The following is a 27,876-nucleotide window of genomic DNA, read 5'->3' as shown; positions in this document are numbered from 1 at the left end:
TACTGAGAGCCAGAGGTGTTTGCCATTAGCCAGATCTTTGATATCAGAAAGCATGTAGGAATTTGTTAGGATTGATTAAAATGCAAGGATTTCCTGTTCCAATTTTTTTTAAAAAAATAAAAATACAAAGTGCCTCACAGAGACAGAAATTTAAATTTGGAGTTTAACCTGAGGTGAGTACTCTGCAGCCCTCTAGGTTGTTGCAGGACTATAACTCCCAGAGTCCTTCACCACGGACTGAATGGTTAGGGCTGCAGGGAATTGCTAAATGAATCACACCCCTGATTTCATTTTTTTAATTTTAGAGGCAGTATATGGCAACTGTAGTTTGCTGCGGAGATCTTCTACATGTGACAGCAGTTTTGGGGTGCAATTTTCAGAGGAACTGGTAGCCACAGAGGGTTAAAAGGGGGAAAGAGGCAGAGGGAGAAGAAGGAGGCTGTTGCTATAAGCTCTAAGAAAAGGGGATTGGTATAATTACCGCCCTGAAACTTGCTAGTCCTGTTGCTGTCATTGCCAGAGAAACCTCCAGAGTGTCCTCCTGCAGCAGCCACCCGGAAGGCCCGATAAGCGCCTGTTGCTACTGTTTCCCCATAAGGGCCTCCAAAGCCATAGACTCCTGTTGAGACCCGGGGTAAAAGAGACAGGGGAAAACTGTGAGGGGCAGGGGGACATGTAGGAATTCCCCCCAAAAATGAGCGGTTGGTTTTTAAAGTGTGGACAGTTTCTTTCTAAAACACATGATCAAATCTTTGAGAATATGCTGATTTAACAGCCAAGGAGAAAAACATGAAAGACCCAGCTCTCAGTTATAACTGGATAAATTCACAAGATTTGTGAACAGCTTATGAGTTTACAGTTGATAACTGGATGAAGAAACTTCAGTTTGACCTCCCTCCCCCATATACCACTGGAGGTATCATGACAGCCACGTTTCTACTACAAACAACAATATGATTAGATTTAATGTTCTTTGAATGAAATAGCTTTTCCTCAAATTTATATGGTGTAACACAAAATACCAGAATATCTTCTCAGATTGTTAAATACATGAATCCATGCATATTTCATCAGGAGTTACTATAACTTGAAAAAGCTTGATATAAATACCTGGGAAATACACATGGCCTATTTCTTTTACAAGAAAGAAATACTTAAAGGATAGAGCAATTGGGACATTTTAATTTAAAAACATGGACATTTTAATTCAGCTAAATCCTTCATGTACTTTTAATAATAATAATAATAATAATAATAATAATAATAATAATACTTTATTTATATACCGCTTTTCCAAAATGATCAAAGCGGTTCACAACATCAAATATCAAATAGCCATTACAAAACAGAATAAAATAGACAGAATAACATAGACATATTTAAAAACATCATATAAAAAGTCCTGAGTATCTTAATCGAATCGCAGTTGAGCATCTTGAGGTAGCATCTGGGAGGGGATAAATTTCCTAAAAAGAGTCGGGAGGATATGCTGAACGGAAGAGATGAATTTTCAGAGATTTCTTAAACACGTCCACAGTAGAACTGAGGCGGATCTCTTCCGGAAGTTTGTTCCAATAATGCGGGGCCACTGCTGTAAAAGTTCTTTGGTGAGTTGTTTTCAATCTCACCTTAGGGTGCTCCAATAAGCACTTCCCTGATGTTCTGAGGGTGTGGGGTGGATTGTGTAGGGACAGGAGTTCCTTCAAGTAACTCGGGCCCAAGCCATGTAGGGCTTTATAGGTAATGACCAACACTTTGTATTGAGACTGGAAGCTAATTGACAGCCAGTGAAGAGATTTTAAAACAGGTGTTATATGGTCCGACCTTAAGGTTCCGGTGACCAGTCTGGCTGCAGCATTTTAAATTAATTAATTAATTAATTTTCTGTAATTCTCCATATCAATTTCACTTCAGGCAGGTAAACTGTTTAAAGAATTGGGAAGATAAAGGGTCTTCCATTTTGGTAAGGTGTTTATCCAGTTTATCCTTCAGTTTTATGATGGAAGTTTTCTTCCAAAATACATAGCAATATTCTCTTAATCTCTATCTTCCTTTGGCTCACAATTGCTTGGTTCTAGCCATTTGGGACAGAAGAAAGACTTCATGTATCTTCCTGTTCTGATTTCATTTTATACAATACAATACCTTAAATTAAATTTATTTGCTTGTGTCAACACGAAACTGCAAATGATGTGGTTGTGATAGATGATACATTGGTAGCAACTTGTGTATGCATTAAAAACACAATACAAGGTGGGGGCATAGATTAAATTAAATTCATAACTAAATCAAACACAAATTTGTAGATGCACCCAGTGAAAATAAGAATACACTGGTGCCTCGGGTTACGAAATTAATTCGTTCCGCCATTCCTTTCGTAACCCGAAAATTTCGTAACCCGAAAAATAATCCGTTAGCACTGGAAAGCCTATAGCTGCACTTTGCAGCATTTGAATTTCGCCCCGAAATGAATTTCGTAACCCGAAAAATATTTCGTAACCCGAAACAGTTTTTGCCAATCCAACTTTTTCGTATCCCGGAAATTTCGTAACCCGATCATTTTGTATCCCGAGGCACCAGTGTATTAATACTTGTGGAATCTGTTTTGAATTAAATGCCACAATGCAACAGGGAAGCACACTTACCGGCAAAGCCTCTGCCCCTACCCTGAGGTGGTGGTACTGGCCCAAAATGCCGAGGATATACAGATGTTGGATAGAAAGGCATGGCAGGTGGTGGTGGGAAAGGGAGTGGATGGTTCTGCCTGGAGAAATTTAAACCTTCAAGGATGCTCTGACGCATCTTTTCAACCTTGGCAGCTTGTTCAGCCTGGAATAAAAATGGGACACTAATGCATCTAGATTATTAATGCAAAGTATATCCATTATACACTTCATATTATTATTACTATTACCAATAGTGGTAGGGCTTAAATACCCTAAAGGCAACAGATCCCATTAGAACATGGAAGCTAAGCAGGATCAGCCTTGGTTGGTACTTGAATGGGAGACTGCGAACAAATATCAGATGCTCTAGGCTATATCTCAGAGGAAGGAACTGGGAAAACCAGCTCTGAGGATTCCTTGACTAAGAAATGCAATTAATGAAGTTGCCATAAGCTGACCAATGCAATTATTGAAGTTGCCATAAGCTGAAGGCATATGCGCACGCACACACACACACACACGTAGTAGTAGCGGCAGCAGCAGCAGCAAGAGCAGTCATATTTATAGAAACCGTGTGGTGTTGGTCAAGCTTTGACTGTTAGTCTAGAAATCCAGGAGCTTTCCTGGCCTACTTGGCCATTCAAACCCACTGAATGACCTTGGGCAAGTCATCGTCTCTCAGCCTTAGAGGAAAGCAAAAGCAACCCCTTCTGAACACATCTTGTCAAGAAAATCCTAAAATAGGCTTGGCTTAAGGTTGTCATAAGTCATCGGTGACTCAAAGGTACACAATAAGTAGCCATATTAATTACAATTGTAACAACACAGCAGTAGCTAGTCTGCCAAATATAAACAGTTGATGCAATTCACTGAAAAGAAAACATAACAATACCAAAATTCTTGTTCTAAGATAGGAAACTACTCTCCTTACTTCTTTTTGTTAAAAGAATTTTTAATTACTAATAGCAAAAGGCTTTGATCAAGTCCTTTCCTAACGAGCCCTGATTAAAATTAGCAATCATGAAGAGGTGAGGTCCTCTTATGGTTAAACTGGTTGATATTCTGGAGCTGGGGTGTGGGGTGAGTCAAGTCCAAGACAAAACCAAAGACATAACGCAAAGGCATAAAGCTCCAACCTGGGGAACAGGCCTTAAAATGCAAAATATGGTTCAGTATAAAGTGTAAAATGATGCACACTTGGTAGATTACTGCACTACACTCTTACAGTGCTGCTATTCCACTTTTGCTGTCTTGGCTGGCTCCTGTTGCATTCTGAGGTTTGTAGTTCAGTGATGCCTAAGACCTCTTTGACTGAGAATTCCAAATATCCCTCCTTAAACTGCAAATCCCAGAATGCAACAGGAGGCAGCAGTGCAGTAAAAGTGGAATAGCAGCACTATAAGTGTGTACTGAGGTAATCTCCTTGGTGAAAATTCCTAACTTCTCATACACACTAGTGAGTTCTGAGCTTGCAGTGATTTAGGATGAAATGTTGGAGGTGTTATGAACAGCTCAATGAAAATGTGGATCCCATATGTGTTTGTAGTGAAAACCTGGGGATCAAGAGACCAATAAAAATAAAACTGCCAATATTAATGCCTTTATTCATATAGAACAGAATACAATAGAATAGAATCTTAGAGTTGGAAGAGACCACAAGGGTCATCCAGTCCAACCCCGTGCCATGCAGGAACTCTCATGCAAAGCATCCCCGACAGATGGCCATCCAGCCTCTGTTTAAAGACCTCTAAGGAAAGAGACTCCACTACACTCCAAGGGAGTGTGTTCCACTGTCGAACAGCCCTTACTGTCAGGAAGTTCCTCCTAATGTTGAGGTGGAATCTCTTTTCCTGTAGCTTGTATCCATTGTTCTGGGTCCTATTCTCTGGAACAACAGAAAACAAGCTTGCTCCCTCCTCAATATGACATCCCTTCAAATATTTAAACAGGGCTATCATATCACCTCTTAACCTTTTCTTCTCTAGATTAAATATCCCCATCTCCCTTAGAAGTTCCTCATAGGGCATGGTTTCAAGACTCTTCACCATTTTAGCCAATCTCCTTTGGACATGCTCCAGTTTCTCAACATCCTTTTTGAATTGTGGTACCCAGAACTGGACATAATATTCCAAAGCAGAATAGAGTGGCACTATTACTTCCCTTGATCTAGACACTATACTTCGATTGATGCAGCCTAAAATAGCATTGGCCTTTTTAGCTGCCGCATCACACTGTCTGTTCATGTTCAACTTGTGGTCTACTTGGACTCCTAGATCACTTTCACACATAGTCTCATTCAGTCAGGTGTCCCCCATCCTATATTTGTGCATTTCATTTATTCGCCCCAAGTGCAGTACCTTGCATTTCTCCATATTAAATTTCTAGTCTATTCAGGTCATTTTGAATTTTGGTCCTGTCCTCTGGGGTATTAGCTACTCTTCCTAATTTGGTGTCATCTGCAAATTTGACAACTATATCTCTGGTAAGACTCCATTTGTAATACTGTACCCAGCTCTAGTCTCTGAATTGTAAAAAAAATTATTACAGAACTAAAAAGGATACAGAAAAGAGTTTTCCAAATTACAAGCAAGTCCCTTAAGACAAAAGGTCACAATATTCAGAGAATGGCAAATAAGCGGGGGAGGGATAAAGGTGAATAAAATTATATACGGTGTGGAGAGAATGGATAACCATTCTCGTAATACTAGAGCCCTAGGTAGTACACTGAACAGTGGAAGACTGAGGACAAACACAAACGCGTACTTCACACTGTCCATAGCCAAGTACGGGACTTGTTAACACAAGATCTGGTGGTGGTCATCAACCTGGATGGCTTTAGAAAGTCATTACACATATTCATGGAGAATAGGGCTACTAGTTATAATAGCTAGATATTATCTTTGCCACCAGGAGTATGACTCTCAATACCATTTGCTGGAAAATGTGAGTGGGAGGGTGCTATTGCATAGATGCTGATGACTTCCCAAAGACATGTGGTTGATCACTGAAGGAAAAGAATAGGGTATTAGAAAGGACTTTGGTCTGATACAGCATGAATGTTCTTCTGTTCAAAAAAAGAGAAGGTAAATGATTACATTGCTTTTCCCAACACAAGGTGGAATCCATGTATTTTCAAAATTTATCAAAACCATAGGCAAATCATTTTATATATTTAAGGCTAACTTTGATCTTGCAGGATGCGGGAAGAAGACAAAACTCTGCCAAATCTTTCCTTCAAAATAACTGCCTTCTACCTGTCACAGAGAGGAAGCAAACCAGTGCTTAGGCCACTGAATGACCATATTACACGTGGTCTCTAGAAGATTTGAAGAACTCTAGTAAACCTTGATGACTGCTCATTGCAGCTGGGACTAATAGGACATTCTGCCAAAATATCTGGTAAGCACCCGTTTGCCTACCTTTGATCTACTCTATGAATACAATGTAGTCACCGCTTCCAAATTCGTCTAATATCCTGCTGTACAAAATCATTTATTGATTAAAAGCTAGCCCTGATCAGTATCCAGTGCTGTCACTGAATGAGGGCAGAGAGCTGCACAGAAGAGGGGAACCTCATACTACGGTGAATGTCACAGAATTTAAGGCACTTACCTTTTACTGAAATGAACACATTAAACAATTTATTCTACATTAATTTGGGCAAATCTTTAGAAAGAGCTGTATTCAATAATGCTATTTGTCATTTAAACACACAAATGTATTACCAGCTTTTCCTCTACCCCTGAAACGAATACCACAGGCAATTAAAATATCAATTTTACTTTATTTGCTGCTGCTGAGAAATGTAATTTACAGATTTCACTGAAAACTAGTGAATCACAATTTATTAATTTATTGAATTAATGTCCCCCCGTTCTCCCAAGATGGGATTCAACCAGTATCACATACACCAGGAAGGAACATACCTGACCATCACAGAGGTCAATGAGGGGAACTTTCTCCCGGCTTGCTTTGATAAGCTTGGTCTGGAACAGCTTGCCATCAAAGTACATCCACGGACAACAATGTTCCCATGGAATTGGCTGCCCACAAGCATCGTTTGCAAACAATGCCATGTCAACACCACTCATAAACAATGCCGATAGCTGAATTCCTCGAGGATCTAGATTTTCAATCTTTAAGACAGAAATGAAACCTCGGTTGACTAAGTGCCATAAAAAGTCCCAGGATTAAAATTTCTTTAAAAAATAACTACTCAGAACTCATTGGAGGACTATTTTTTTAAAAGAGATGAAGTCATGTAGCTCTGCAATCAATTAATCTTCTTTAAAAGCCCACAGAAAAAGTCTTCAGAGATGTGTAGTTCGTTATGTGGCGGGATACAGACCGCCGCTTTGCGGCGGTCTCCCGCCGGCGCCATTTGCTCCGCGAGGGAGCCGCAGCAGCCAAACCGCGCGGCTCCCGCGCGGAGCAAAAAAGAAGCTCCATTTCGGAGCTTCTTTTTGCGGCGCCTTTATGACGTCGCGAGGCGCCTGGCGCGGACTCGCGACGTCATAGGCGCCGCGACACGTACGGACGCTCAGCGTCCGATACGTAAACATGGCGGCGCCCATGTGGAAGGGGCGCCGCCATGTTGTACGTATTCTATACGTACTAGGGTTAGGGGGGTGCGGAAGCACCGCCCCTTCCTAACCCTAGTACGTATAGAAGACGTACTTTATGGCGGTCTGTATCCCGCCTATGTTTTTCTTTATTAAGACTTCTAATGGCATGTTTTAAAAAGGCGAACAAATAAAATTGAATTTGAGAACTGTATTTCTGTAGAAGTTAAAGGTCACTGTTAACAAGACACTTCAAAGGAGTGGGCCTATTTGGATATTTCTTTCCTCCCTCCTTTCTGGCTTTCTTTGCAAAGAAAAAAAGTCTGCATGCTCCCACAATTGCAGAAGAACTGAACAGACAAATCTAGATTTCACTATCTGAATTCAGGATCTCCCTTGTCTCCCTCATAAAGAGGACTTGCTTTCTCATGGCTACTGGTGTTTCTGAAGTGCTGTTTTTATTTATTTCCCTCTTTGGTGACTGGGCTAGAACTCTCCCTGGGGGCAGGACAAAACAAAGAATGCCTGAACAAGTTCAGAGTAAAAAGAAATAAATAATAAATATACCCAATTTTGGTTCATAAAAAGTTTGTTTCATAACATGTGCTCAGGAAATTAGACAGGTATACTTATTAGTGTAATGAAGAGGATAGCAAACATCTGCAATTAAAATAAAGATTTATGTTCCCTACCAATATATTTAGAATAATAATACTCAGAAATACTGAAAAACATATTGCACGTCTTAACAATTATTCAAGGATTAATATACAAGAAAATATATTGGACTCGCTTTGTGGCATTTGAATGCCTAGAAAAATCAAACACACTCTAATTTATAGGCTCCAAGTTACATTCTCAACTTTTTTTGATAAAAGCAACAAGGTTAGAATTTTTAACAAAGAAGTAGTTGCTGATGTAATTAACAGGTGGCCCATTTATTTGACAATTTTCTTGCACTATCCAGCTATACAGGCTTTATTAAAAATTCCCATGGGTATGTTTGTTGACAAACTGTGAAGAAAGGGTTAGGGGAGAGCTCCCCCCACTCCCATTCTGGGCTGTTCCAAAAATCTACCCTGAAGGGTTGGGAGATCACTCTAGAATACCATTCAGCAAGAAATGTGGAATGAAAGTATCACATTTCATTAGCAGGAACCTATTTCATATCAAAAGCCTGAACATGAATAAAAGGGCAATTCTGGGTCCAAACCACACAACTGTACAGAAATCAGTTAGTATCAGTGTATATCTTGAAGGTGAATGCTATTCCTCAAACAGATTGGGAGTGGATATGGAGCAATAGCATTTAAGTTAAATTCCCGGTGTGAATCTGATTGGTCTAATCAGAATTTAGAAAACAATGCCAAAAAGCAAGCTCACATGTCAAATCTGCAATAGTACTGCACCAGTATGGCAATTCAGAGTGATACATTACTCACAACATGGCAGAACTAATATGAAGCATGCACTACTGTTGATGCAAAACAATTTTCTAGTTCCTAGATTGTCAAAGCTAGGTTACTAGAATGATGAACAATTTTGAGGACAGTACAGAGAATTTATCTAAATGCATAAATTTGAAAATTAAAATAAAAACTTGGTGAATTCTGCCTTTTATTCTTGATAAAGTGATTTAGTGTCATCCAGGTATGTTCTTTTCCAAGTCACTCACCTGTAATGCTAATCTCACACTGATTTAACTGGGGCAATTTACATTCAGAATACAAATACTGCCTTACTGGGTCTGGCCAATGATCAATTTAGCCCAGCATCCTGTCTTCAACTCTAGCCTATACCAGACGATAGAGTCATGGTGTGAGGTTGGCCTCCCTAAGGAAGTACAAGTTGTTAGCAGGGAAGCAGTGAGCAGTAGCAGAGAAAAAGACAGCAAAGTGGGGAAAAGAAGAGCTATAGAAAGAGGCATGACAAGCAAAAATGAAAAGGACCCTTTCAGATGGGACAGAACCTTTATTAAAAAGTTTCATTTACCAAGAAGCTTAAACCTTTGCTTCAGAATTTCCATGTATTTTTTCTCTAAATTGATATCTTCTAATAGGAATGTTTTCCTCCCTATGTGCATCTTTCAATATCATGCATTGCTTTTATGTTACAATGGTAAAATCTGAAATCACTACTTTATTTGTTAAAACCACATTAATGGCCTTCAGAGGGCCAAGTGCTAAGAGTTGTTAGAAGCTTTTCAGTGTTCTTGGGTGGTGTGGTATGAATAGATTTAAATTTATTTGTTAAAAGATTTGTTTATTGCTTTTCATCCCACCAGGGGCTCTGAGATGATATGTAAGAGACAAATAATGATCATTTTTAAAAAGATCAATTTAGGTCATTGACTTAAAACAAGCTTCCCATTTGCATTTCATTTATTTCCAGAATAGTTTCACTAATAACTAAACCATATAGCACTGTAACTCTAAACAGAACCTTTACACCCTCCTTTCAAAGCCTTTGATCATTGAATCAGATCATTTACATGACAGCCTAAATTATGGATGAAGACAAAGAAGGGAGGGAAAATCGTAAAATTAATGTTGTTTTTTTTAATTTTCTCTATAAAACATGAAAGGACTTAAAAATTCAGAAAGTCTTTAAAGTCTTTCCTTCAGGAAAGTTATGTCCATTTTCTTAAAACACAGACCAAATAAGAAGGATGGTGTTGTTGCTCTATGAGGTAAGAAACAAACCCCCATATAACTGAGTCAGTAGAATTACAATTACAGGATCTAATGCTGGGCTTCCATTGGAGGTACAGCAGGATCCAGTGGAAGCAAGAAGTGGTGGCAAACTTCCCTTCACAGTGCAGTATCCCGATGCATCCACAAAATGCTCCACAGAGTTGAAAAACCTTCCACAGGCAGGATACAGGCTGCCAAAACGTAGCGTGGTGGCGGCGATTCTAGGGTTAGGGAGCATGCACCATTCAGACGCTCCCTAACCCTAGTACATCCTCCGTATGTCAAAATGGCAGCACCCTGTCTACATGGGCGCCTCCATTTTGATGTGATGGCCACACCGCATCCAATCAGTGTGGCGCGTCCGTGATGTGCTGGTGCCGCTACAGGGAGCTTATGGCGCCCTTTCAGCGGCGCCGAAAGGAGCTCCGAAATGGAGCTCCTTTGGCTGCGTGTATCGTTGGCACAGTCTTTACACAGCCGCGCCAGCGATACGGAAGAGAAAGGGGCCGAGTGGCCCCTTTCTCTCTCTTCCCGCCACTGTTGGTGTGTCCTTGGGGCATTAAGCCCTAAGGACACCCCTTTCCAGGCCACGGGGAAGCGGTGTTTTTCTGCTTCCCCAAGGCCTGGAAAAGCAGCGGATCAGGGCCTCCGGGGTTACCACTGTGGCTGCTCAGACCCCGATACATCGGGGAAAGGGGCGGGTGCAGGTCATCCCAAAGGGGTGGTCTGTATCCCGCCTCAGTATTCGGCAGCTCTAAGATCTGAAAGGAGTAGCAGAAGAAAAGGAAATTCTAATGCTGCTATGCCAGTGCTACGTTGGATTTAAGACATTCATTTTATTATTTTGGAATGGAACGTACTCCAGATATTGGCTACCAGCATTTAAAAGGTATTAAATAGGATACAAGATCACCTAATAGGGGAACAATGAATAATCCCACAGAGGAACACAGGACAGTATCTTCTACAGCTAGTTTATATTTGAGTCCAGATAGGTGCTCTGAATAACATAATATAGAAGGACAGCTTGCATATCTGTAATTGTAGTTCTTCAAGTGATCATCTGTGAACTCACACAAATGGGTTATCCTGCCCCTGTGCAGTGATCTTTCAGAACATTCTAGAGCATTATATAAGCATTTTGGCAGTAGCCCCATTCACCTCTTGCAGCCCTATATATGGGCCTTCCTGTCTAAACTGTCAGTTCCACAGACACTTCCACAGCAATGGGAAGATGGGGGAGTTCACAGTTGACCACTTGAAGAATGACAGTTACAGGTATGCAACCTGTCATCCTTCTTCGTGGTCCCTGGTGGCTTTCACCATATGCTGAAAGCCGCGTATAGTGCATCCGTGTATGACACAGGTGCACTGTACAATCAAGATATGGTGGAATACAGTAAATATTTCCCAAAGACACTATCAGCTTCAAACCCTGAGTCCATTCTGTAATGAGTTGTAAAAAGTCATTGGCTGCAACCAGGTAGCTGCCCAACAAATGTTCTTCAGTAGTCTGCCAGACAGAAAAGCAGATGTGGCAACAGCCCATGTGGAGTGAGCTTGAATTCACACCAGAGGGTCCTTCCAAGCCAGCTTATAAGCACCCAAAATCAGCAGTCCTTCCTTCACCAAAAGGTAACACACAGAGGGCCATTGTGAAGTCCAGAAAGCCAAAGTCTTGTCAACATAGAAGGCCAAAATCTTCTACACCATCTTCTGCATTTTGGATGGATGTAGTGACCGATATCACACAGATCTAGTAAAGGGCTCCTTTTTGCAAGAAAATGTCCACTTCTTGAAGTAATGTGGATGAGGACAGTGTGGTACAAAAATGCCTGAGGGAGGATACTTCCAGAATTTGATGACATAAACTCTTGTGATGATGTCAAGAACCCCAAAATTTGAGATAATGGCAGCTCAAATAGGGTAGATTTTTTTGGGACTGTTATGAGAAGGTGGCATATGCATTGGTGATCCAGTGACAGCAAGGCAGTAATCCTGGAGGAAGTCAATGGTGACGTTTGAAGGAGTCACTCTGTTGCTTCTTGAAATGGGAAATCTTGAACTCTTGACCTCTGCCCAGCAGAAGACGGCAGCAGAAAGGTACGGTGATAACAAGCTTGAGGAGGACTGCAGGCACACTTTGAAGTCAAACCATATCTGTGCCAGGAGGATCTGGATTTAGTTGCCACCAGAGTCTGCTACATGGTGGGAGGTCATAATCTGCTGCTCACCCAATTTACAGACCTCATATTGAAGCATCAGCATTACTCTATGATTCTCATCCCCAAACTTGTTGAAAAAGCAAGCCAGTTTTTCCCCAGAGCAGCTGGCGATACACACCCTTACATGGCAAAAACTGTAGGACCTCAAGTCACGTGGTATTCAATGGTGGCACGGGCACAGCTGTTCTATTGGGATCACGTGCATGCATGGCTATTGAAGTCAATGGGACTTGCCATCCACAGATGGTCAAATCTTTGGATGGCAAGGTCGTGGATGGGACGGGAGCACTGTACCAGAGTAGGCTGGAGAACTTTCATAACAGGAATATGAATATTCCATTGAGCTGGACCTTGAATGCCTCCATTCGTGAGTGACACCTTGAGCTCAAGGAGTCAAAGTCAGTGGAAGATCTAGATCGAACTAACTGTTGATCTGGTGGAGAGGGTAGGGGAGGTAATGGTTTAGTAGGAAGCACCCTCAAAGTGGAGGGCTGAACAAAAGTAGGTGTGACAAAAATTTTCACAATCCAAAAGAACTCTATTTCATCTGGTGAGCACTGTAAGGTCTCCGAGATTCAAACAATAGCATCAGATTGAAATTTAGACACAGTCATCTCATTTCAAGGATAGGTTGGCTCTTGCAGTTAAACTATCTCAGAAATGACTTGTGAGGAGGTCCCGGAGACAGGAAGCTGGGGAATAGTGACTGTCTTTATCTTTGGCATGCTTCTTCTTGTGCTTCCACAAACTAGCTACCAACTTCATCGCCACCATTAAGGATCCACCAGGAGTCCGAGGGACCGGGCATGAGGCCCAACTATCTATGCTGAACTGTGCAGTCTTCAACAAGCGTCAGGATCTGAGGTGTGGGTGGCTTGGATTCTGAGGCGAGCTGCCAGGGCCAAAAGCATGGATGGTGAACTTGGAGAGTTCAATGGGCCAGAAGGAGGAGATAAGGTCAGGAAAGAGACCAAGGTCTCAACACAACAAGGCAGAGTTCCAGGAGTCCAATGGGGCTGAGGAAGGAGGCAAAGTCAGGAGAGAGACCAAGATCTAAATGCAGCAAGGCTTAATGCAACCAAGAGACAAGGCAAAATGCAACCAGAGTAGCTATAGGCAGCACAGAAGGCCATGTTGCTGTGTCAAGGATTGAGAGGTCAATTCAGCCCTTAAATGACTGTACCTCCAGCTGCCCTGCATGAGTAGAGCCAGATGTGCCTGTTGGCTTACTCTGATCCTTCCAGGACTGTGGCAGCTCAGGTCAGGTCCTGCAAAAACTTTGGCAGCAGGACTCCAGGAGTCAGAGGTCCTATCCTGCAACTATTTACACGGGCAGACCCTTACAGCAGAGCAGAGATGGACTCTGAAAGTGAATGCTTAACAGAAAGGCTAAGGGAGCAACCAGCTGAGGACAATACATTGGCAGCAGTCTTAGAAACTATTTCTGCCAGTTTCATATTGACCAATGTGGAAGGTCTGTCAGACAGCAATTGATGCTCAAAGACCTGTTCATACAAGACTGTTTCAAATGCAATTCTCTATTCCTTCTTGTTTGAGGAAAAAAGGTTGTACAGTGGGCACAAGAGACAACTAAATGAGCATTGCCAAGACAGAGAAGACATGTTAGGTGTCCATCCTATTCCAGAATCTTCTTCAAGGACGCTAGTGAGAAAAAGAGCCCTAAGGGCAAGATTGGCTTCAAATGCTGATGCCAGAACCACCTGGAACCAAATGTGCTGAGGAAAGCCTGATGAGAAGGACAATCAAACTCAAGAACATGGTTCCTACTGATGCTGCTGCCATGTCAGCAGGTGAAAAGGAACTGGAAGTGTCAGTGGGAAGGTCCCCATATAGGGCTGCTGGAGGTGGGTGTGGCTAGCACCAACACACTTATGTAACGCTTTAGAAGATTTAAAAAAATGCAATGCACAGGATAATTCATTTGTGTGAGTAACAGGAACCTCAAAGAATATACCTCTGCCTCAAATATTCTCTCCCTTTTCAGTCTTAATGTGAAAATATTTGACAAACTGCCATGAAATGCAAAGCCTACACTCAGGGTTGGCTTTAATATGATTTACATTGAAGTTTTGTTTTCATTCAGATTTAGACAGTGTATGATAGCTGAAATGCAAACAGGATGAACAAATAAATCAAATCCAATCTACATAAACATCCATTTCAAAAAATACTAGTTTTTATCCAATCCATCTCTCTGGTAACAAAGCACAAAATGCCTGGAAGACACTTTGTTTTATACCACATTCTCTGTTTCAATACACAGGCAGGGGAGTGGTTGACTCATTTAGTTTGTTCAGGGTAACCCAAGTCTTTATATCACTCCACAGAATGCTCTTATGATGTGCAGGAATCCTGTGGGTGACATGGAAGGGCTTCTCAGAAAAAACAAAAAGGGGAAAAAAGAAAATGAAAATGTGATGTAAGAAGGGTTCCTTGAAGACAGATGTTTGAAAACCACTCATGTAAAACATAAGACAATACCAGTTAAAGGCATTTAAAAGATATCATGATCAGTAATTGTACCACAAGAGGAGGTGAAGCCAGACACTTCAAGCCCACAGATTATTTTGCTGAACAGCTAATACAAACAGATGGAGAGTATTAACTAAGAAGGACACTGTTGTTCCAAGTTCTTGTATCAGTACATTAAATGCCCCACAGATGCCCAGTTTAAAAGTTACCTTCAGTTCCTGTAATTGGTCAGGCTCATAGAGTTTTGGAGATAAAGCTTGAGCCAGAAAAGCATCAAGTTCCTGGCGCCGAAGTATCCGAACCCCAGGCCATTGCACCAGATACCTATAATGACAAATGATATTGGATTCAACACTGTTTGAAAAGTTTAAGTGTTATTGTGAGATAGTATTATGATTTCTGGGCACAGAAGAGTATAACAAGAGAACACCAAGATTAAAATAATGCCTCCAGGATGGAGGAATTCCAGACTAAAAGATTTGCCTGTTCAAGCAAAGAACTGGGGAGGTAGTATTTACTGATTTCTCTTTCACCCTCTCACCTCTGCAATGACAGGTGGCACAGGGACATCATGGAGAAAAGAGAACAGGGGGAGTTTCTCTCCCTCAACTTCCTTCAGCAGAAACCTGTGCCACACCGCAGTCTCTACCATGGAAATGGAAAGGGTTTTTTTTCATTATAGAAACTCTTTCCAGCCAAGCTGTAATGAGTTAATAATATTTACTTCAACACAACAAAATCAAAGGTTAAGTGCACTTGTAAAAGGTTGTAATTTTGTATGTGTCATGCCAACATTCAAACTACCTTCATTTATTTGTTTATGTATCTCTGTCATCTGTGATACAGAACAAAGGCACACCATGCTTATCAAATGCTTCTTGCCCTAATGTTGCAGCAATAAACCCCAAGTGGGTCTTTAAATTAATAAACTGAACATGAAAAAAGATCAAATAAGTGGGGCTTGTAAAACTAAACTAAGCTTGGAACAAATGCATAAAATTATATTTCCACATTCAATGACAGATTCATCCAGTCTACACTACATGCATTTAGCTGATGTCAAGGACAAAATACCCAGGTTTGGATTTTAAGGTTCTCTTCTACTCACAGAAGGGAGAAAATTTCCATTGATATCCCCTTCCATCTGTATCTCATCCCCAGCTATATGCCAGACCATTCCCAAAGATCTCCCAACCTTCAGGACCAGATTGTCAAGGGGCTGCCGAAGAGGGGAGAGAGACACGGAAAAAAGCCCATTCTGTGACTCCCTGGGAAATTTAGGAGCCAAATCCATAGATAGGACCTATAACCTGATTCCTTTCTACTCCTTTGCTCCACCCATGGCCTAAACAAGTTTTTTTTTTCTGGTGCACTATTCCAGATAATTTTGTGCCTTTTTAGACCATGCCTAGCTTCAACATTTGGGGTCTGGGGTGGCTTTGCATTTAGTTGCATAATTTAGGCAATTTGCTGGACTCTTCTGCACCGAGTGATGGTAAGGATCTTAGCAACATAAAGAAAATAACATGTAAGCAATACTATTACATTACTTCTTGGCACCTACACATTATTGATTATTGCAATGTTAACAACAATTTCCTCAATAATTATAAGGCTACAATAAAGCTGGCCTTGGTCAGCAGTTGATAAGATGCCGTATTCCTGTACATTTTTGCTTGCCATCAAATACATTTAATAGCTTCTGCTTCTCGTGAAAAAGGGGGGAAATGAAGCATATTCTTAATTATGAGGTTATACAGGTGTATTTTAGAATTACATGACAGCTATTAAATTAATAGCAATATTACAAGAGTTACCGCAATCAAAATATAAAGATAATGAAAACCAAGATGTTATCACTTCCAAGTATGTCAAAAAAGCTTAAGAAACTAGAATACAGGCAACACACACTTGGAAATTGTCAGGCACACTAGGTAAACTGACGTTATTTCAAAACCATATAGGGGATGTTTGTAGATAGACTAAGACCAGTCAATATACTCACCTTAATACACAACAAAGCACCATAAGGTGAGTGGGCACATTAGATGGGTTTAACATTGCTGGTGTATCTGACCTCATACAGGCCAAGAATGCCCTCATGCGTCGATTCTTGTCCTCTACTGCTTTCCCTAGCCACAGTTTCTTCAAATTGGGACAAGTCCATTCCCGAAATGCAAGAGCTTCTACCAACTCAGGGGTCTGGGGAGACTTTCCTTTGTAAGCAGCCCATTCTTTAATTATCACTGGTGAAACTACAGGGGGAGAAAAAAGAAACCAAACACTTCCAGCATGGTGTGCAAAAAACTTGGAGCAAATTCTTGACACAATATTCTACTTACACTTACAAAACACTCACACCTTACAGATAAATCTCATAATAGGCTCTGAGACGGAATATATGCACTGTGCTTTCCCTTATGAAATGCCTTTAACAAGCAGTTACCCAATATTGTTTTTTCTAAAACCAAAGCAGATTTAATTTCCACAAATTTAAATGACAGAGTTAAACATTAGTTCAACTTTCTCCAACTGAAATCAGTATGATTTTTGTGTTTATATCTAAGTGGACTTCCTGTTAAAAACTCAGTGATGAGCAATACTCATGGACATGGCCCACCCTTACGGCCTATACACATTAGTTTGTGCTTTTATTGATTTATTAATAAGCAGGCAAACTATTCTGCTTATAAATAAATTTCCTTCTTTTTGAATGAGCCTTTCATTGTGTTACAGAGAAGCTCGGATTACTTAATATAGCAGAGAACAGCAGCTTTGAGCCATGGTTTAGGGCAGGGGTCTGCAACCCCTGGCCTGCGGGCATGATCCGGCCCGGTGGCAGGACCGGCCCCAGCCTGGTCCTGCCACTGCCGCCGCTTAGGGATGCCATATCCCTAATGCGGGCAGCTGGCCACCAACCCACCTCCTCCTCCTCCTGGGCAGCGCTGCCGCCGCTACCGCATGCAAGGCTAGGACAGAAGAGCTCGTCCCCTTTGGCCAGCCAGCCATTGGCCAGCTGGCCAAAGGGGACGGACGGGCTCCTCTTTCCTTGCGCGTGCTGCCCGGGCCGCAGCATGGGCCACCAGGAGCGTGTGCACATGCCCCACTTGTGCGCCCGCGCACAGGGCTTCCCAAGGAGCCTTTGCGCCGAGGAGGAGGAGGATGGTGGAAATTCCCCCCGGCTTCGGCCCCCCAGTTGCCTGAGGGACAGCAACCCGGCCCCCGGCTCAAAAAGGTTGCCTACCCCTTCTTTAGGGAAAAGGGCAGGGTGTGAATGAAGCTAAGGAGGAAGAAGAGACAAAGCAAAGCAAAACAAGGATATCTTGAGCTTTAACTGTTATTTAATTATTTCAAGGATTTATATCTTGCCTTTCTCTCACAATGGGATTCAAGGCGGATTACAATATCAAAGGGACTAAACAGTCTGCCTCTTTAGAGCAGTGTCCTACCATCCCTTTCCTCACTGGATCGGGGCTGCGGCAACTATATGCCATGGGCCCGATCCGACAGTTTACAGGCGCCAAAAAGAACTGCAAAATACTGCTCCTTTTAGCAGTCAGCAAAAAGGTACTCTTGCTGATGTGGCAGCAGCTTTTCGGCACTCCTTTCTATTAAGATGTGGGTCTGCTTTCATTTTAGAAACTAACACTGGACCCATACTGTGAAATACAAAACAAAGTGTGTCATCTTTGTGTCATCAAAAAGTGCTATGACATCCCCCACTGTGCAACTGGGCACACAGCATGACACTGGCATCTGGGCAGCATTAGAGTGTGCAGACACCAAGCCCCCACTCTGCCCCGAGGCCAGTCTGTACAGCCCCAAGGTTCCACAAAAGTGAAAGTTGGGATTAGGCTGCTTATCTGAACGTAGAGTTTGATTCATTTGAGTCCCCTCAACATACAGCTTGCTCAGCATTACCAAGATCTCAACTTCTAGCAGTTTGCTCAAACCAAAGAAAAACACTAGCCATGTTTGGCAAAATCTATCTTAATAAACCTATCTAAATGAACCACTGGCCACATCTTTCCACCATTCATGGTATACACAAATGTAATATGAAAGCTTTCAATTAACTCACAGTTGCCTGTTTCATCCAAACTAGGAAACTGTGATATACTACCTTTGGAAGAAATCAGGAAGTTAAAGTACAAGCTGGAAAAAGGCTCAATGGCATCTTCAGTTATTAACCCTAACAGGAGACACTATGGCCTCATATGTGCAGCCTGACTAAGGGAAGGAACAGCTGCTCAGCACAGGATAAGAGAATGTAGTTTCAGTCAAGATATCATTCCTTCTTGTTTTCATTCTACACACACACTGGCTTACATCTTAGTATTTCATCTTTGTAATTACTCTAACTCTCCCATCTGCGGTTGATGGGAAAGAGAGCTTTGGAAATAGTATGATGAACACACAATCTTATCCCTCATAATTTACAAGACTTGCAGAGACTGATGGAAACGACAGTCAAACAATATATGGAAAGCCAAAACGTCCACACCCTGTGATATGAAGATACGGTGCCCTACAGCTATATGGAGGCTCTAGCAGAAAGTGACCTCACTTCTTGTGCAAGAGTAATTTAAAGACACCAGCCAGTATGTATTTTTAACTGAAATTTGCGAAGGTCAGAGACAAAGAATCTGAAAAACTGGCAATACTGGCAAATGTTAATTTTTGCTCTTCTTAAGGTTCTGCTATTCCCTTCAGCTCTGATGTTTCTATAAAAACTGGGACATGTCTAGCACTACTGCCAACCTAAATTCAACCCTCTCTAAATTGCAAGCAGTGTCTAAAATGAAATGCAGATGGCAGAAATATTACCTCTGTTCAGTGAAAAGAAACCTGCAAAAAAATTTGAAACCCAGACTAAGGCTAGATCTATACCTTCTGTCGCCAATGAACATTTATCCTATTTAAAACAGCATCAGAGAAAAATATTGGCAGTTAGAATTTGTGTAAGGAAAAGGAGTGCAAACCCTTCTGCGTCCTTTCCCCTTCCTGAAAAGTGTCTAGCATCTCAGGTGGTAAACATCCTTTACACTCAGCATAGCCCATGCAAATATACTGTACATTTCTTGTATAAATTTGGTCCAAGGTTTAAATATGGATTATTACATTGTTCTGTAATTCCTAGTTCACTGAGCCCATTACTTAGATTTTAGTTTTCCAGTAATAACATAAAAAAAAAGTTACACAATTCTGACGTTGGTGGTATTCTGACAGAGCTGCTGCTGATTTGTTTTTGTGTACAGTCAAGGATAGGGACCTATTTACTGCAGAATACAAAGCAGCAGTGTGCTTAATTCAGTTCTTCATGACACTGATTTGAAAAGCTTTCCAACAGAACAGAAGGTTGAATTTATGATTTGATCCATTTATATAATGAATAACTACTTCTAGAAAGGTAATGTTGGACAACGTGTTCACCTTCAGCTACACTAAATTTAGATGGGGTGGGAAGCACAGGTTGCTTACCTGTAACAGTATTTCTTTGAGTGGTCATCTGCAAATACATACAAATGGGTTTCACTGCGCCTGCGCAGTGCTGTTCAGAAACTTCTGGAATCACTGGGCAAAGTACACTTTGCAACTTTTAGTTACGCCGCGGAAGCGACATGATAATGAGCCACAAAGAGCAGGACACTGAGGGGAGGACAGGTGGGATTTGTATGTATTCGCAGATGACCACTCAAAGAAATACTGTTACAGGTAAGCAACCTGTCCTTCTTCTTCGTGGTCTCTGCAAATCATACAAATGGGTTAGACTGACAAGCTTAAGTAAGCGGCGGAGGGAGTGTCCTGAGACCAATTTAGGTTCAAACAAGGTGTATTTATTCTGTACAATAAAAACCTTGAACCCAAAAGGAAATGTGTCAGTCTTTTGTCCCTGAAACATAGCATGAAGGTGCAACATAAGCCAACCTGGCCAATAACAGTTCAAACATAACAACATAAATGTTGAACCCAAGACGGGAGTATCAAGTCGAGAAAGACTTATGACACCACGGTAGTTGTAAACAGTAACTGATGAAAGACACTTACATAGGCATGTAAACAACGCAGAGCATTTGCATAAACCTGAAAACAATTCAGAACATTGGAGACCAGTGCAATCAATGTATCCCTGAGACCAACACTGCTCTCCCAAAGGCTGAATCCCGTTTGGCCCTGGTATCCAGCCTGTAATGTTTTATGAAAGTCAGGGGCTGGGACCAAACAGCAGCTTTACAAACATCCTCCAAGTGAATCCCTGACAGAAATGCGGAGGATGCCGCTACCGCCCTCGTTGTATGGGACCAAACCCTGGCCGGGAGAGGTTTGCCCAACAGTTCATAGCAGAGGTGGATGGTACTGGCCACCCATTTCGAAAACCTCTGCACAGACACAGGCAATCCCTTCTTTGGTTCTGAGTAACATTGAAAAAGTCTCTCGGAACGGCTCGAACCTGCAGTTCTGTCCAGATAGAAGGCTAGAGCCCTCCTTACGTCCAGAGCGTGTAGTTTACACTCAACATCTAAAGTTGGGTTGGCAGCCAAGGTAGGTAAAACAATGTCCTGACACATATGGAAGGCAGACACCACCTTAGGCAAAAAGGTGATGTCGGTACGGAGGACAACCTTGTCTTTATGGAAACTAAGAAAGGGCTGGTCCCTTCGTAAGGCACAAAGTTCGCCTGCACAGCGGGCAGAGGTGATGGCCACAAGGAAAGCAGTTTTCCAAGTCAGTAATCTCAAGTCTGTTGTGGCCATTGGCTCAAAAGGCTTGGATTGCAACGTGGACAATACAGCGTCCAGGCTCCAAGCCGGCGCCGGTACCGACACCGGGGGGTGTAGGTTAGCACATCCCTTTAGGAAACTCTTAACAAGGGGGTCCCTAAAAGACGAAAGCTTGCCCTCAAACTGGAAATGGGAGCAAATATCTGAAAGATAGCACTTAATGGACGTGAGGCATAGCCCCGCATCCAGAAGCGCCATGAGAAACTCCAGCACCACTGGAGTCGTCACCTGGGCAGGAGAGAGGTCTCTTTGTGCAAGGAAGTGACTGAACCTTCTCCATTTAGAAGCATAGGACCTTCGAGTGGAAGGTTTCTGGACAGCCAGAATCACCGTCCTCACCGAATCCGGCAGTGAGGCTAAGGATGGAGCCTCCACGCCACCAGCGGCAGGCTCTCAATGTCCAGGTGTAGAATCCGGCCGTCCTGGATTGACAGCAGGTCTGGACGGAAGCCGAGTCGGAGGAAGACTCTCTTGGAGAGGTGGAGGAGAGACGGGAACCAGGGCTGCCTCGGCCACCAAGGGGTGACAAGTATCGCATCAGATCGGTCCGTTGTCATCTTGGACACTACCCTGATGATCAGAGGGGAGGGCAGGCATATAACATCTCTCCCGACCAGACGAAAGCGAACGCGTCTCCGGGGGATCCTTCTATACGCGTTCTGGAGCAGAACTGGGGACAGTGGCTGTTCCTGTCGGTCGCGAAGAGGTTGATCCGAGGGGTTCCCCACCGGTCGAAGAGGTCGCTGACCGTCCCTGGGTGAAGTCTCCATTCGTGACACACCGAGGAAGATCTGCTGAGGCGGTTCGCCAACTGGTTTTCCTCTCCTGGCAAGTGAATCGCTTGGAGGAGGACCTGTCTCGGGATGCACCAATCCCAAATCTGCAGGGTGATGTCGAGCAGAGTCTTGGATTTGGTGCCTCCTTGCTTGTTGATGTAATACATGACGGTCGTGTTGTCTGTCCTCAGGAGGACCACCTTGTTGCAGACACTGGACTCGAACACCCTCAACGCCTTTTCAACCGCAAGCATCTCGCGAGCGTTGATGTGGAGGTCCCGCTCCTCTGGGGACGACTTCTCCTTTATGATGAGGTCGAGCAGATGCATGCCCCAAGCTTCTAGGGAAGCATCTGTTGTCAAGGTCATCTGAGGCTGGGACTGCTTGAAGGGCATACTGACGCAGACGTTGCGGGAGTCTAGCCACCATCTCATGGAAGAGGCTACAGGCCTCGGAACCGTGAGCCACCTGGCATGGGAGTCCTCCATCGGGTTGAAGACTGAGAGGAAGCACGATTGAAGAGGACGGAAACGGAGTCTCGCCCACGGTGTCACAAAGGTTGTAGAGGCCATGTGGCCTAAAGCCACCTGGACGTCTCTGGCTCTCACCATCCTGTGCGCTAGGCAAAGGCTTATAGAGGCTGACAAAGCCTGGAAACGGTCCCGAGGGAGATAGGCGATGCATTCTTCGGAGTCGAGGATGGCCCCGATGAATTTGACCTGTCTGGTCGGAGAGAAGTGGGACTTGTCCTCATTGACAATCAACTCGAGAGGTGCTAAGAGGTCCAAAGCAAACACGACTGCTTCTTGGAGCTCTTCATCCGAGTTGGCGGCGAACAGCCAATCGTCTAATACGGGAAGACTCTGTAACCCCTCTGATGGAGGTAGGCCACCACTGGGGCCATGAATTTCGTGAAGACCCTCGGAGCTGTTGCAGGCCGAAGGGGAGGACGTTGTAATGATAGACGTTGGACCCGACGGCGAAGGTGAGGAATCTTCTGTGGGATTCTTGAATCCCTATGTGGAAGTAGGCATCCTTCAGATCGACCGTCGCGAACCAGAGTCCCTGGTGAAGCAGAGGCAAGATAGAAGCCAAGGTTACCATCCGGAACCAGTGATATTCGAGAAAATAGTTCAACTCCCTTAAGTCTAAGATGGGCCTGATACCCCCATCTGCCTTTGGTACCGTAAAATATCTGGAGAAAAACGCCTTAGAGAGCTGGTCGGGCCATACAGGCAAGATTGCGCCTTTGGCCAGCAAAGCGCACACTTCGTCGAGAAGGGTGTCTGAGGGGTGGTGGTGGAAAGGAAAGCTCCGGTGGAGGGGAGCGCTTTGAACGAGGGCATAACCCCTACGGACAATGTTCAAGACCCACAAGTCGGTTGTAATAGAGGCCCAGGTGTTAGTGAAGGGCCGCAATCTATCCAAAAACATGAGAAGAGATGGGACGAAGTGCGCAGGAGCCCTTCAGGACCACTTCTTCCCCTGGTCGGTATCCTGCCAGCGAGACTTTCGGTACCGGGCGGGAAGGTTGCGCCGGCCAGAGGAGGATGACTGGGAGGGGTATCTCTGCCTCTGGGTCCCTTGCTGTTGGGGCTGACGGTCCTGGTGGAAGACCCTTTGCGACTGACCTTGGGACTGGCACGGACGCTGCCTCCTCCTCAATGGAGAGATGACGGACAATGACATGCCGTGTTTCTTTGCTGTCGCCTTCATCCTGAACTTCCGGTTCAGCCTCTCGTCAGTCTCGGTGTGGAAAAGACCCGATCCATCCAACGGCATGTCCTCAATCGTCGACCTCACATTCACGTTAAGGTCAGACCCCCGAAGTCAAGCATGTCGATGGAGGGCCATCGAGGCAGCCATGGCCCTTCCAGCACAGTCCGCCACATTCCTGGAGGCAGTGATCAACCAACTGCCTATGGAGTGGGTCTCGTCCTGATTTCAACCAGCCTCAGTTGAACATCATCTGGGACATCCGGGATGACCGGCGAGATACCCTCCATAAGCATCTGGATGTACGCCCCCATGCACGTGTTGTAATTAATGGCCTTCACAGCCAGGGCTGCAGCAGAATAGGCTTTCCAGGCGAGGCCATCAATTTTTCTGGCTTCTTGGGCCCCTTCAACTATGGCCGAGTTCTCCTTAGGGTGGCCGGCCAACCAAGCGCAGCATGATGGAGAAATCCTATAAAGGGTCTCGATTTTGTGCGAGGAACCCACCAGGGAAGCAGGAGTGTCCCAGGATCTCTTGACAATGGTCTCAAGAGACAGAAGCGACGGAATTGAGGGCGGTGTCGGGACACGGCCGTGACCCCGACGCTCGATGGGGTCTCTAGCCTCCTCCTCAGGGTATGACAGTTCAATGTCCAGCGCCCTTGCCATCTTGATGGTGTGCTTGTTGAAGGAGCGCACGTCATCGGTGGGAGAAGACCGTTCGAGGTGGTGCATCCACTGTGGGGATCCCTGTGGGGAGTCGTCTTCTTCTGAAGGCTCATCTGAGGACTGCAGGCCCTTGGGCTCTGAATCAGACTCCAGGAGCACAGTCTGGTCGGGCTGTCTCAACGGGATGGAAGGCTTTACTGTCGACTGCCCCAATGGTGCCTGGTGTGTTGTGGTGGAGGAAGGAGGTTTGGAGACCGTTGCTGAAGGCTTGTCTTGGTCAGGGGCCACGGGACAGAGGTTGAGCTTGGCCGCAAACTTCTGGAAAGCAAGTTCCCTCAGTACCGACATGCAATAGCAGTCCGTCTCGGAGCCGTAGAACATGTCGGCAGGATCATCCTCAAGGGACTCCTTTCCAGCAGGGTGCAGGACTGGTGACGGTGACCAGCAGTGCGAAGACCGAGGTTCCTCACCTTCCGAATGGACAAAGGGGATGGTCGCGGGCTCCAGGAGGTCAAGGGTGGCTGGTCGGTGCCGAGAAGAACGTTCCTCGGTGCGCGACGTCCCTGGAACCGGGGTCTGCTTGGACGAGCCCTTGTCAGGGGAGCGGGGTCTCTTGGAACCATGATCCCTCTTAGAGGACTGGTTCGTCTCGCTCGGGTCTCGGGCTGTCTTAGACCTCTTCGAGCTATGGTCAGCTGGGGTCTCAGTCGAGTGCCTCTTCTTAGAAGAGCGCGGGGTCTCCCCATGGTCCTCGGGTGGGAAGAAGGGATTTTCGGCCAAGTCGGATAGGACCACGACACCAGAGGGCTGAGACTTGGATGGCCTGGCCTTCTCGGTAGGAGGCTTCGATACCGAGGCTGAGGTACTCCTTGATCCCGAGGATACGGTACCTGAAGGTTTGGAGGCGCTCCTGCATAACTTTGATGCCAACTTCAAAGTGGAGGCCACCTTCTCTGGGGGCTCATTATCCTGCCCTCTCGCCGACCTGGAGTCAGAGCCCTCGGGGAGCGCTTTCTTCGAAGAAGCCAATTTAGACTTGGAACCCTCAGTCCCCGATAGTTTGTGGGAGCGCTTGGAGGGTTTGTTGGTGGCACTGGATTTCAAGGAATCATGGGCCACATTAGAAGCGGCAGTAGGCTAGCCAGAATCCTGGGTTGCGGAGGACGCTGGGGCAGAAGCCATGCTGGAAACACTGGCCCGGGAGGAAGATGCAGGGACCGAGGCCGATGCAACGGGGGCTGATGTAGGCCGGGAAACCCCCCTCCTGGATCTTGCCCTGGGCTATGGCCGAAGTGAGCCGGGATTCCCGATTCTTCCTGGCCTGCAATGAAAGTGACTTGCACAAGGAGCAGGCCTTGGGGTCATGGTCCCTTCTCAGGCAGAGGAGGCATGAAGAGTGGGGGTCCTGAACAGGAACCTTGCCTCCGCAAACATCACATCTCTTGAATGGGGCCGGAGACATCTTACCGAAGTCGACAGAACAAGAGGAAGTGGAAAAATCGAGGCCAACAAGCCGAGAGTCTAAAGTACCGGAGGTCAGAAGAGAAAGAATAGTCCAAAACACAGCCCAAAACACAGTCCGAGGTCAAAGCAGTGATTCCGAAAGAGCTAGCAAGAGCGAACGAAGTTCCCTAGAGCAGCTAACGCGGCAGAAAAAAGGAACTAGGGAAAGAGCGGGAAAGCAGGGGCGGAGTTACCGCCAAAAATATCTAAAAGTTGCAAAGTGTACTTTGCCCAGTGATTCCAGAAGTTCCCGAACAGCACTGCGTAGGCGCAGTGAAACTCATTTGTATGATTCGCAGAGACCACGAAGAAGAAGTGATGGAAAAAAATAATTTCAATTTGAATTCAGATATTCTATGTTAATAGTTTCTTCCCAGTATAACAAACACAGCAAGGCTGTATCATAGAAATGCATGGTACATTCCACTGAAGGTGAGAGAGAAGTGTGCATTTTAAAGGTTAAAAGGTACAAAATATTTGGAGCTACCATCATGTAATGGTTTGAGTGTGGGACTATGACTCTGGAGACCAAGGTTCGATTCCCAGCTTGGCCATGAAACCTACTGGGTGCCCTTGGGCAGGTCACATGCTCTCAGTCTCAGCGGAAGGCAATGACAAATTTTCTCTGAACAAATCTTGCCAAGAAAACCCCAAGACAAATTCATCTTAGGGTTGCCATAAGTCAGAAATGACCTGAAGGCATACAACAACAAACAAAATATTTTAGAATTCTAATTTTGAAATTTGTGAAATATTCTCTTGCATAAAAATCTGTGGGTAGGCCTATAATTGAAACAGATATACTAAATTATAAAAAGAAGGCGCTCTTTTGCATTATAAATTTTATGCAACAGAATCCAGCTGATTAAACTATATATTTGATTTCTTTACAGATGTAAGATGTGTAGCTTAACAAGATTAGATATACATTATGTTTCAGATCGGCCCTTTCTTTAACAAAGAAGTAAACTGGATGTCTGAATCTCCTCCTGAATAATTTTTTTTCTTTCATAAAAAAAATCAATGGTGGAGGGCACAGCAGGGTTAAGGGACACAGGAGCAGCTCTCAAAGGTCCTTTAGGAAGTCAGCAGGATTTCCAGACTTGAAAGTTACCCACTCCTGGTTTGGATTAAAAAATCAGCAGTTAATAAATGTAATTGATTGCCCTTATGGCCAAATTTATTCATCATTTAATACCTATTGAAAAAACTACTACTCCAGAAAACAGAATCAAAGCTATTCAAAAGGACTTGCCATATTGTTCTAGTTTTAGATTACCTGCTGTGGCTTCTTTTTTATTTTGGGACATAATTAAAAGTGCTGGTTTTAACCTTCATATTCCTAAAAGAGCATTCGTAGGACCTGTGTACTTCACAAGGGCTATCCACTGTAATACTAGGCCCATGTTTTTACTAGGTAATACCTCCAGCCTCCCTCACCCCCACTAAAGAAATCAGAATGTATCTATGGCGGTTTACAGACCGCCCCTTTGGGGCAGCCTGTTCCTGCCCCTTTCCCCGCCAGATCAGGGCCTCAGCTGCCACAGCGGCAGCCTCTGAGGCCCTAATCTGCCGCTTTCCAGGCTGCGGGGAAGTGGCAAAAGGCCACTTCCCCGCGGCCTGGAAAGGGGTGTCCTTGGGGCTTCAAGCACCAAGGACACCCGACGGCGGCGGGGACAAACAGAAAGGGGCCGCTTGTTCCCTTACTGCTTTGCATCGCTGGAGCAGCCGTCTAAAGGCTGTGTCCAGCGACACAAAGCTGGAAGGAGCTCCTTCCGGCATGCGGAAAGGG

At 44.3% G+C, this 27,876-nt stretch overlaps 1 protein-coding gene across 5 annotated transcripts in view; it reads right to left on the bottom strand.

Moving 5' to 3' along the window:
* The window catches only part of FAM120A (family with sequence similarity 120 member A), a 97,103-nt gene that overhangs the window by 10,676 nt on the left and 58,551 nt on the right, over positions 1-27,876 (bottom strand). For 2 of the 5 annotated variants that reach the window (XM_089522967.1, XM_089522975.1), the window contains 5 exons: positions 16,645-16,894; positions 14,849-14,963; positions 6,593-6,802; positions 2,646-2,829; positions 482-619 (listed from right to left, as the gene is read on the bottom strand). In XM_089522967.1, coding sequence (XP_089379093.1) covers positions 482-619; positions 2,646-2,829; positions 6,593-6,802; positions 14,849-14,963; positions 16,645-16,894 — 897 coding nt within the window. The remainder of the gene's footprint in view (positions 1-481; positions 620-2,645; positions 2,830-6,592; positions 6,803-14,848; positions 14,964-16,644; positions 16,895-27,876) is intronic. The other 3 variants (XM_089522983.1, XM_089523002.1, XM_089522992.1) reach the window with 2 other exon arrangements.

This window comes from Sceloporus occidentalis, unplaced genomic scaffold (assembly GCF_023333645.1).
Source record: "Sceloporus occidentalis isolate IW3139 unplaced genomic scaffold, rSceOcc1.0.p SCAF_1, whole genome shotgun sequence".
Classification (NCBI taxonomy): Eukaryota; Metazoa; Chordata; class Lepidosauria; order Squamata; family Phrynosomatidae; genus Sceloporus; species Sceloporus occidentalis.
The sequence above is the reverse complement of the archived record's forward strand: the minus strand, read 5'-3'. Positions and strand labels throughout refer to the sequence as shown.